Raw genomic sequence first — 11,155 nt, 5'->3', positions numbered from 1 at the left:
TAAAATGATGTTATTTTAATTTTAGCATTTAAATAGTTTAAAAATGATGCTGAATCACTTGTTTTAGAAAAAAAATTAAAATTTTAATAAATATTATTTATAATATTTTTTTATTGTTTAAGTGTTAAAACAAAAATAACGTCGTTTTACATATTATAACGTAATATTTAACTGTTTTATTAGTATTCTATTAATGTTTGTGTATCGAAAATTATCTTAAGAACTAATATAAATCACATTTGTAAGGTTTAAAAACTAAATATAAAAGTAAGGTTTAAAAACTAAATATAAACAATTAAAAATTTAAGTTAGACAATTAAAATTTTAAACATTAAATAAAACTCGCATAAAAATTGAAGAACCAAATTAAATATTATCCCATGATAAGGACTCAATTTCATTCGGTAGTCATGCAATGAAATTATATATATGCCAAAAAACATTGTGATACATAATATGATAGGAAATTATGAAAATATGTTGATGCAACTTCCCATACAAATAAAGATAAAATTCCAAAGATGCAGACTAATAGTTGTAAAGTTATATATGTATAAAAATTTATTTACATAAGGTTCTTTGGCAAAAAAGAGAACATAAACTTTGCCAAGGAATTTTCAAGTCTACGTGAATTTAGTCATTAAAAGAATTAGAAATATTAAGTTATTCTCTAAAAGATAAAATAATAAAGAATTAAATTAGTTATTCAAATAATGTATCCTGATTTATACTACATGTTATCATTTAATTAATATTTTTTTATTATTATATCTTTTAAATATTAAAAAAAAACACACTTCCTCCTTAATATATCTCACCAAAAAATGCTCTAAGATTTTTTTTTTGTTGTTGAAACACATTCTCAAATGACTTTTACTAACATTAAAAAGAAACCACTAAAACAGTGTTATTTATGCCCATAAACCTCGCTTTTGAGGAGTCTAGGATTGGGGTGGCCGAAGAGAAGAGAAGTACAACTGGGCTTCTGAATGAATCACTAGATGGGAAATTGGGCTTATTACCAAAAAAGTAATTGGGCTTAAAATGAAACGACCATCATTAATAAAAAAATAAAAAAAAAGGAAAAAGAAAGAAAATGCAAAACGCAGGCTTGGAGAGTGACGTGGGGTTTAATGTTCGGTCGTTTTGAGAAAAGCATGAAGCAATTCAATCGGACGAGAATGAGAATGAGAACGAGGACGAGAACGATAACCCGAAGCTGCTTCACCCTCCTTCAATTCTTCTATTTTTCTCGTCCTTATTTGACTTCTGCTATTCCTCCTTGAAGCCCTAACCCTAACCCTTATCCACATTCAAATTAGGATTCCTCCTTTCGTGATTTTGCTTCCAACTTGCTACAAACACAGACACACACTCATACCATGGAGACTCAGTTCAATCACAACCTCTTCGAGCGGCGCCCCTTCCTCAAATCCAAGGCTCCCGCCGTTAAATGGGTCAGACAATGGTACCTAAACTTTTTCTCTTTTCAATTTTCTGCCTTTTTTTGTTACTTTTTATTTTATGCTGTTCTAGGTGTGTGAAAATAACTGAACAAGTTTTATGTCCTCTATTTGTTGTTCCTTACGATAAATTTTGGTATTTTGAGCCAAGGGAATTATCTGGAAGATTCAATGATATTTTTGTAATCAATTTGATTCAGTTTGCAATATATAATGCTGATTTTGAGAATTATTTTACTCTCAGGGTTCCTCAAGACGTTGTAGCTACTGGCGGGAAGTGCATGCTCCTAAGATGGGTAACAGGTTTGTCCGTTTTTCCCAACTTTGAACGTGACCTTAAGTAATTTCTTACTCCTTGTACTATTCTATTTTATTCTGAATGAACTGAACTGAACTTGAATCCATCAAATTGAACACTCATACTTGTATCCTGTATGATTGTTCTGGTTATCCTTGGTTGATTAATGATGTCCATAATTTCATGATGGTTTCTAATTTGCTTCAAATTAACTCTACAGGTATGAATTCGCCCTTATGTAGAGAATTCAAGGGGCCATAATTGGCACTTGGTGTACAGTCTGTTCATGATGATGCATTTGTGTTTATATATCTTGAATAATTGTAAACTTTGGCTTTGTATCATATGTTGCTTGTGTCTTTTCAAAAAGAATAGAGCTATGAACGTTGTGATGAATTAATGTTACTCTTTTATTTTGTGATTGTTGTATTCTGTCTGAAATTTTCCTTTTTTTCACTATTGTCAGAGGATTCCTTAAAGGCCTTGAAAGAAAAGGAAAAAGAGCCTTCTGCACCTGAGCCTGAACCAGAGCCAACTACTGAAGTACTTTTCCTATGCAGCTATGAGGGCTGTGGAAAGACATTCATAGATGCTGGTGCTTTGAGGAAGCATTCTCACATCCATGGAGAGAGGCAATTTGTTTGCCACTATGAGGGATGTGGAAAGGTAGTGAGCTTGTTACTTCAGATACGTGCACACAATATCTAGGACCTATTCCCGTCTAAAAGGCTTGAGTTGTGATGAAGGCCCAAATAATGCAATATAAGCGTGTGAAGTTGATGTTTCATGGCAGTAATACACTAAGTTCAAAATAGATCCTTAACAACTAATTCCTATCGGTTTCATAATAATGGCCTTTTATTTATATGTTATGTTTTAAAGTTACAGCTACCATAGTTTTATTTATTTATTTTTAAATGTCAGATACATATAAGGGTTCTAAGAATGTTTTGTTTCTATTGCAGAAATTTCTGGACAGCTCAAAGTTGAAAAGACATTTTCTCATTCATACAGGGGAAAGAGATTTTGTGTGTCCTCATGAAGGTTGTGGTAAGGTGATAGATCTATCTTTTAAAATGATCTGTTCTAATACTTGCTACTGTGTTGTATTGAATAATTTTTTCACTACATTTAATCACTGGTGAGCTTAAATATTAGTGTTATTATCCAGGCCTTCTCCTTGGATTTCAACCTGCGGTCCCACATGAAAACACATTCACAAGAGAACTATCATATCTGCCCATACCCAGATTGTGGAAAGAGATATGCTCACGAATACAAGCTAAAGAATCATATTGCGTCTCAGCATGAAAAGGTTGGGTCATCTGTCCTGTTCTTGGAACTTGTATATATTGTTTTTTTTCTCATCACTGATGCTGCATCGTCTCATTTGAAGCCTTTCAATAGGATATCTGTGTAATGTCTCTGCATCTTTGATTCACAATTTCAATCACATTTTACAGAATGCATCAGTGGATTTGACAAAGTATACACCACCATCGGAAAAGCCAGCGAAACCAACTAAACCTGCTAGTGGAACTTACGGTTCTGCATCATCTGATCGCCCTTATGCATGTCCTTATGAAGGGTGTGAAAAAGCGTACATCCATGAATACAAGCTTAAACTCCATTTGAAGAGGGAGCACCCAGGCCACGATGAAAATGCTGTGCGTGCACAAGCTAATGCTGACAATGAAATGGATGAAGCGAGTGAACAAGATGCCTATGGTCGAAAACGATCAAATGGTAAAAGTCAGAAGCAAAGTAGACCAAAACCAAGCTTGAAGTTGCCTCCTGCCAAAATCGCCCAACGAAAAGGGTCAGCTCCTACTCCAGCCACATCAAATGCGATTAAAAAGCCATGGCCAGTGAAAGAAGAAGTCTACGATGAAGATAGTGAAGAAACAGAAGAGGATCGTGACAACGTTGAAGATGGTTGGAGATATGCTGCAAACAACGATGATGACGATGAGGAAACAGAATATGAAGACTGAAATTTACCTATGGCTCTCCCCTATATTTTATTTATCCAAGTACCATTTTCATTGACACGATTATATTGGTTATTGCAAGTATATATATATAGCTCCATTTAGAAAACACAAGAGGCAATATTGGTGATTGGATGTATGATTATGGTTTGATGATGAATTTATATTAACTAATAAAAGATGACATATTATTATTTACCTGAAGGTTTCATGTTTTTCGTTGGCTCAAACTAGCACCAATTCACCATTTTAATCAATGTGGATTCGCTGGATTGGTTTTTGGTTTTGGTTTGATTACAATTATTCGAATTGAGTTCACCAATTCACTAGCTCAATCTGATAAGTAAACAGCCCAACGAAAGGACCAATGATTATTTTTTAATAAATGTTCTTCATCATATATAATATAAATTATTTTGGAATTCATGTATCATGCAAAATATGCCCCGAAAGTAAACAACAAATCCGTACGCAAATGTTAGATGCTTCAATGTCTTTGGTCGTCTCTCCAACCATTCCACTATGTCTTCGCTTCTTTGCATAATTGTGTATTAGTAAATTGCAAACTCATAATTTTAGTACATAGTAACATATTATTAGTAACATGTAACTTATTACTTCCCCCAGTATCTTTTAGCATAGTTTTTGTCGGTCTATAATAAACATTTTGATGAATAGAAAGAAAAGGAAGGATCACAAATGAAAAATATAGAATGAAAAAATATACATACAATGTTCAGTTACCGAAATCCGAAGGAGAACGTATGGAATTTGAAGGCTAAACTTAAGAATGTTATGACACGATGAGTCAGAGACACATATCCTATGCATCCTGTATTTTCGCATTAAATGCAGCCTTAATTTCTTTCTTCTCTTAATATTCTAATTTGATTGTGAAAAATCAAAATGAATCAATTTGTAACATCCTTTTATTTTATTTTTATTTGGGTTCAGGAGGATCAAAAATAATATATACCGTCATCGATCAAAGATCAATGGCCAACATTTTGGCTTTGATAATATTCTTCATCACTATATTCATCTCCTTCTCCCTCTCTTGTAAGGACCTTTTCTCCCAATTGTTCCACGTAATTTGCATATACCCTTTTGTATAAGAAGCAGCCAAAACCCTTTTCTTCTTCTTCTTTCTTGTGTTAATTTTTTATTACCTTTATTCTGAAAATGCAGATGGATACGACCCGTTGGATCCTTCTGGCAACATCACCATCACATGGGATTTCATAAGTGATAATGGGGCTACGGTTGATGTAAGCAATTCTTTATTCTATTACATATTTATTTATATAACTAAGTATTTTAATCTTTTATTTTCCGGGGCCACCATCACCATGTGGGAAGGTATAAAAGTGATACAATCAGTGCTACACAATCTGGTCCTACTGATTTTGTATCCGATTTTAAAAAAAAAATTATATCAAATTGATCATATTTCATTTTTTCTGGGAGTGATCTGATCTTGAAAAAAAAAAAAACGTGTTTTGAGAATGTCTGCGGAGTTTGGATTTGTTAAGGAAAAGAAAGAAAAAATGGGGGCCGCCGTATTTGTTTGTTAGGGTTATGTTGGGGTGTTGCTGAGTTCAAGTTCTCACTTTGCTGTTGTCACCGTCCTAATTTTCTGTCTTCCTTATATGCTTCCAATGGTTTTGCACCACGTCACCCAAGTAGATTTTTGTTTCCTTCAAAGTAACGAGGGCATTCTAGTACTTAAGACAAATTCATTCGTAAAGTTACAATTGATTCATGTACTCTAAAATTTACAATAATAATTCGTATTGGCTCTGAATTGATTTTCGTGAATAGCATGTTGATTTTGTAGTTAACTTGCTAAGATTTAGATTTTTTATCTAAATTTCATATAATTTAGATCTATTAAACTTCTTATAAGCTCGACTTCTCAATGTTCTTATGAAAATGATAATAATAAGTTCAATTTAAAAAATTTGAAATTCTAAAAACAAGAATCAAACTTTCAAAAACTCTAATAGATTTTGTGAGTGAAAAATTCAAATTAATCTACCAAATCAATATATCGTTCATACAAATCAGCTTAAAAATTAATACAACTTCAAAATTTAAAAATTAAATTGAGTATTAACTCACCAAAATGCATAAAATTGTTGGAATCTTTCTTCTTCCTTCTCTTTCAATTTTCCTCCTCTTCCTTATTTATTATTTATTATTAAAAAAACATAAATTGTTTCAAGTTTCAGCTATCAAATAACCATGTTTTTCAATTAAATTTGTGACTCCTTTTTCATTCCTTAACTTAAAAAAAGTCATATGATTTTTATACGGAGTAATTTATTTTTATATTTAAATATTTCCTTGTTAGAATGACATGTATACAGAAAGAATTCAAAGATTATTTTAAAAATTAATCATCAAATTAAAATTTTGTGATAAATTGAAGATAAATTAATAATTAAAAATCATTAAAAAATTTGACATGTTTAACTAAATTATTATTTATCAATTATACGTGAAAACAAGTGATTATTCATCTAAATTGAATGCATTGTTTAAGGTGAAGGTGTCAATATACAATCTGCAACTGTTCCGGCACGTGGAGGCGCCGGGATGGAGATTGGGATGGGCATGGAAAGGAGACGAGGTGATTTGGGCGATGTGGGGAGCAGAGGCAATGGAGCAAGGTAACTGCTCCAGGTTCAAAGGCCAAGACAAACCACACTGTTGCCTCAAGCATCCTCTCATCATTGATCTTCCCCCAAACGCTCCTTACAACCACCGCTTCTTCAACTGCTGCCGGGGTGGTCTCCTCTCTTCCCTCACTCAAGACATCACCAAGTCCGCCGCCTCCTTCCAAATGAACTACAACAAGCCATCTCTAGATGCAACTACCGCTTCTTTCACCATGCCGGAGAATTTCACCCTCGCCGTCCCCGGTTACACCTGCAGTGCACCCTTTCAGGTCCCCCCTACAAAGTTCACCGCCGATGGACACCGATGGCAACAAGTATTAGGTACCTGACTCTTATCAGACCAGATCAGTCACTCGTATAAAATACATATTAAAATATATCTGTAAAACAAAATTCTGCAGACACGTGGAATGTGACGTGTATGTACTCGCAGTATCGAGCATCGCCTGCACCGAAATGCTGCGTCTCCTTATCTGCATTCTATAACAGCACCATCGTTCCCTGCCCCGTTTGCAGCTGCAATTGCAAAGGCCTACCAGGAGCACATTGTATCGAGTATATAACTATATATATATACAAGCACACTTTCTTTTACTTTTAATTGCATTGTTTATCGAGAAAAGGACAAATAGGTCCTAATCTTTTGTCCCGCGGACATTTTTGTCCCTTACCATTGAAAAATACTTTTAAGTCCTTGACCTTCACAAAACTTGGACGGATCAGTCCCTCCGTCCAAATACCTCCGTCAGGGACTGATCCATCCAAATGCCTTCGTCAGGGACTGATCCGTCCAAGTTTTGTGAAGGTCAGGGACTTAAAAGTTTTTTTCAATGGTCAGAGACAAAAATGTCTAAGGGCAAAATGTCAGGGACCTATTTGTCTTTTTTTTTTCTTGTTTATCTGATTGTATTGAAAATGTTGCAGTTCTTCATCATCGGTGTTGCAACTGCCACAAGAAGAGTCATCGGAAGTGGTGAGGTGTTCGCGTCACATGTGCCCAATTCGAATCCACTGGCACGTCAAACAGAGTTACAAAGAGTATTGGCGCGTAAAGATCACCATCACAAATCTCAACTTGGTCAAGAACTACTCACAGTGGAACATCGTTGTGCTACACCCTAACTTGCGAAGTGTGACTCAAGTTTTCAGCTTCAACTACAAGGCCCTCCCTATTTACGGCAATATCAGTAAGTTACTCTGCAGTTGAAAACTGTTAAATGATTTGACATGTTTGACTAAACTATTTAACAGACGATACAGGGATGTTTTGGGGGCTGGAGTACTACAATGACATGTTGCTGTCAGGGAAGGATGGAAATGTGCAAACAGAGATGTTGCTTCACAAAGACACAGAGGAGTTCACATTCAGAGAAGGATGGACATTTCCGAGAAAAGTTTCATTCAATGGGGAGGAATGTGTCATGCCATCTCCTGATAACTATCCAAGCCTCCCTAACAATGCACATCTTCTCACTTTCTCCTCCTTCTTACTTACTGCCCTCTATTTTCTTCTCTACATTATATTCTTCTAGATGATTCCAATAGTCATTCTTGTACAATTTCACATTTCATCACTTCGCCACATGTGAAAAAAAAGCAGCAGCCATTGTTGTGTAGGAACAAGATAAATACATTATTTTTTGGTGTACTCGCTTAAAAGTATGTGAAATTCCGAAAGATTATCAAGAATTTTATTTACACGTTAAAATCAACCACCAAAATTAATATAGTATAATTAGTTTTAGTATATATTTTGTATTTCAATATATATTTTATACTAATGAGTAACGAATGATTTTGGTAAGTGATTTTGATGTACATCTAGTATTGTTGAAATATTGTATATATATATTGAATAAAGCATTAAATTTAGTAGAATTCATGCTATCAAAAATAAAGTTAAAGTTTATTTTTAGTGTGTTTAAAATTGATGTCCTAAACTTGTCTTGGAAGAACCTTCTATTTTGTAGGAGTTACGCTGCAGTTTTACAACACATTTTCAAATCCACCACCAAAAATAATTATCTAAAATATTTTATATTGTGTGTATCAAAATTAAACTTGGATTGGGTTGAGTAACGTTTCTTTTGCTTTTTAATATTCGGTTTTATTTTTTTAATCTACAGCATACCAAGCTTAATGCAGAAATAAATAATAAAAAAAAATTAAAAGAAAGAAATTAGTCACGTCTGATTCCTTTTTTGCGTTCAGTATTCATTATCGCCCCACTCCAATTATTATTATTATTATTGTTGTTGTTGTTCTTCTTCCATGCGTATGGGAGTAAATGAGTAATCCACCTTCTTCCATGCGTATGGGAGTAAATGAGTAATCCACGTAATTAAGATTCGTTATATTCCATGAACCATTATGTTGGCACAGCAGAACCAAACCTAAATACATGGCTAGCATTCTAATCAGTATGGAGTCGTTCATAAGGAACCATATAGGATATGACCAATATAAAAAAACACATAGGAGAAATTTGTATGAATAAACAATTAAATAAACAAATCTTACAGAACACAAATATATTTTAAATAAAATCACAAATACATGCCCAGTTCAATATGAAACATAGTGCTTAGAAGAAACCATGAATTTTCATTAGAATCATATAACAAACATTAGCTTAACATACATAATCCATACAAATAATGCACATTCGAATAGCTCTAAAGATATTTTGCTGTCTGCAGGCTGAATTCAGCTACAATGATAGTTCACAAGACATGGGGCTTACAAATACATGAGAAATGAATGGAAACACACAGTGAGAGAATTGAAGCTGTTACCACCTCCGGCCGATCAACCGACCAAAATAGAATAGGATTTCGGCTGACCACCAGGTGCACATCAAATGATTTTCCTTTCTGTTTCTGTTTTGGTTGGGGGAGGGGGAATTCGTGGTAATTGATATTAATTAAAGCATACAGAAGCCAAAGACTTGATGCCGAAGCCAAAATAAGCAATGCGGGCAGAGAGAAGGGCATACACTGGAAATCTCTGCACAATCCCGCAGAGGGAGAGGGTGCAATTTGGTGACAGGCGATGCAACACCGGTTGAATGAAGATGCAAGACACAGCTACAGCTACAGCAAATCTAAATTCGAAGTGCGCCAGTAACAGGGTCACGCCCTGAACCGGCATCCTTGTGTTTTAGAGAAAGGTTAGCAAACTGGGATTCAAGGTCTCTGCTATTTGTGCGCCGATGGCTGGCAGAGGGTTGCTGTGGCTGCTGCTGTTGCTGCCGATACATTGCACGTAATTCCAACTTACAATAAGACCTATTAGCTTATGTTCAATGGTAGAAACTTACAATATTTGATAAGCTGCTCTTGTGCTAAACTTTCTAACCGTTGCTTGAGAGCTTTGTTCTCCATACTCAGGATGAGATTCTGCTGGTTAAGAAATTCAAGCTCGGCAGATACTTCAGATCCTTCTGCCTATAAATTGACATACATAAAAGAGTAAATAACAAAAAAAATAATAAATCAGAATAAGAAAATTTCCAAAACAGCATAGAAAACATGATGCATATCATTGCCTAATGCTAAAAGCTACCTGTAAACCTTGTACATTTCTTTCTAATTCAGCTATGTATTGAAGTTTACGGACTCGTGAACGTTGAGCAAATTGCCTGCAACACAATTTATTCAAATTTTTAGTCGATGCAAATTTTCATATACATAAATCAATTGAGAGCATAAAATTCTCTCCAAGTTTCATTATAAGGCAGGTATACTGTAAATAGATCAGACTAAACTTGACTTGTCACTAAAAAGCCATGCTTTAAATATAATTTCCTGCTAAGGATTCTGTCTTGACAAATTTTGACAAAATAAATGTAGAGAAAAAAGCAGCAGAGGAAATTCAACAAAATAACGACATACTGTTTAGCACGTTTTGAATCTGTTTCAGTAGCAGATGACTTTGCATTTGAACCATCCTTTCTTTCTGAAGATAATTTTGCATCCTGTGAACCAGATTCTACTACATCATGCTTTTCATTGGCCGTTGATGGAATCCCATCTGCTTCATGTGGCGGGCACGACAGTCCTGAACTCTGAAAAGCAACATTTTCTTTGACAGCAGGAACACCACCTGGATGTGTGGGAGGATTCAAACAAGAGTCCCATGCCCTATTTTTTATTTTAGTTGAGTTCATTTCTGCATACATGGGCATATGACGAACATCTTTGCTGTGATTTAAGTCTTGAGGTGACCAAGAAGGAATAGGTCCTAAATTCCTAAATTTAAACTCATCCTTATCTGCATAACCGATGTTAGAAACATTAGTGTTTTCCAGGTAGGCAAAAGAATCACTGGATGAACGCCGATGACTGCCCCTTCGTACAGGTGTCTCTGGCTCATTAAGGAGATCATCAAGCCATGAGGGTTGTTCCTCTATAATAAAGCTCTCAGATGATGTCCGTTGGTGGAAAGCATTTCCCTCTCTTGGTCTCTGCGCAACCTTTGAACCTACGGTAGGATTCGGCATATAATCAGCATAAGCTTGGGAAACACTAGGGAATGGGATTTTAGGAGGAAGCAGAGCATGCTTTCCAGAATACATCAAATTTCTGATGCCCGAGGAGCCCTTTGAATTTGCCATAAAAACAGAACCAACACCTGTGAGAAACATGTTATGAATCAAAATTACTGAAGAATTTGCCAGGGTAATACACTAGAGGGTAAAGATAAAAAGGAAAATTAAGAAAA

General features: G+C 34.9%; 3 protein-coding genes across 4 annotated transcripts; 2 read left to right on the top strand and 1 right to left on the bottom strand.

The window, feature by feature from the left end:
- Nucleotides 1,141-3,952, top strand: LOC107638486 (uncharacterized zinc finger protein At4g06634). Its single transcript, XM_016341784.2, has 6 exons — nt 1,141-1,468; nt 1,708-1,766; nt 2,228-2,427; nt 2,727-2,816; nt 2,933-3,076; nt 3,225-3,952. The coding sequence occupies exons 1-6, from the start codon at nt 1,383-1,385 to the stop codon at nt 3,753-3,755; spliced, it is 1,110 nt and encodes a 369-aa protein (XP_016197270.1). The 5' UTR covers nt 1,141-1,382; the 3' UTR covers nt 3,756-3,952.
- Nucleotides 4,691-8,127, top strand: LOC107635859 (COBRA-like protein 6). 2 transcript variants are annotated; one of them, XM_021120495.1, is made up of 6 exons: nt 4,691-4,811; nt 4,941-5,020; nt 6,298-6,754; nt 6,835-6,988; nt 7,358-7,620; nt 7,694-8,127. In XM_021120495.1, exons 1-6 carry the CDS (start codon nt 4,748-4,750, stop codon nt 7,963-7,965), a joined length of 1,290 nt encoding a protein of 429 aa, XP_020976154.1. In that variant the 5' UTR covers nt 4,691-4,747; the 3' UTR covers nt 7,966-8,127. The 2 variants fall into 2 exon arrangements, with proteins under 2 accessions (XP_020976154.1, XP_020976153.1); XM_021120494.1 differs by having other exon boundaries at nt 4,693-4,811; nt 7,685-8,127.
- On the bottom strand, nt 9,753-11,067 carry LOC107638485 (uncharacterized protein At4g06598; the record flags this gene model as incomplete). Its single annotated transcript, XM_016341783.1, is given in 3 exon segments — nt 9,753-9,879; nt 9,998-10,073; nt 10,327-11,067. Coding segments are annotated over 3 exon segments (925 nt in total), but the record flags the coding sequence as incomplete, so codon positions are not given.

This window comes from Arachis ipaensis, chromosome B04 (assembly GCF_000816755.2).
Source record: "Arachis ipaensis cultivar K30076 chromosome B04, Araip1.1, whole genome shotgun sequence".
Lineage (NCBI taxonomy): Eukaryota > Viridiplantae > Streptophyta > Magnoliopsida > Fabales > Fabaceae > Arachis > Arachis ipaensis.
The sequence above is the reverse complement of the archived record's forward strand: the minus strand, read 5'-3'. Positions and strand labels throughout refer to the sequence as shown.

Excerpts from the sequence above, each read along its gene's own strand:
- LOC107638486 (XM_016341784.2), top strand. The coding sequence starts at position 1,383 with ATGGAGACTCAGTTCAATCACAACCTCTTCGAGCGGCGCCCCTTCCTC. Across the intron at positions 1,469-1,707 it reads GTTAAATGGGTCAGACAATG|GGTTCCTCAAGACGTTGTAG; the intron begins GTACCTAAACTT and ends TTTTACTCTCAG. Across the intron at positions 1,767-2,227 it reads GCTCCTAAGATGGGTAACAG|AGGATTCCTTAAAGGCCTTG; the intron begins GTTTGTCCGTTT and ends CACTATTGTCAG.
- LOC107635859 (XM_021120494.1), top strand. The coding sequence starts at position 4,748 with ATGGCCAACATTTTGGCTTTGATAATATTCTTCATCACTATATTCATC. Across the intron at positions 6,755-6,834 it reads CCGATGGCAACAAGTATTAG|ACACGTGGAATGTGACGTGT; the intron begins GTACCTGACTCT and ends AAAATTCTGCAG. Across the intron at positions 7,621-7,684 it reads CCCTATTTACGGCAATATCA|ACGATACAGGGATGTTTTGG; the intron begins GTAAGTTACTCT and ends ACTATTTAACAG.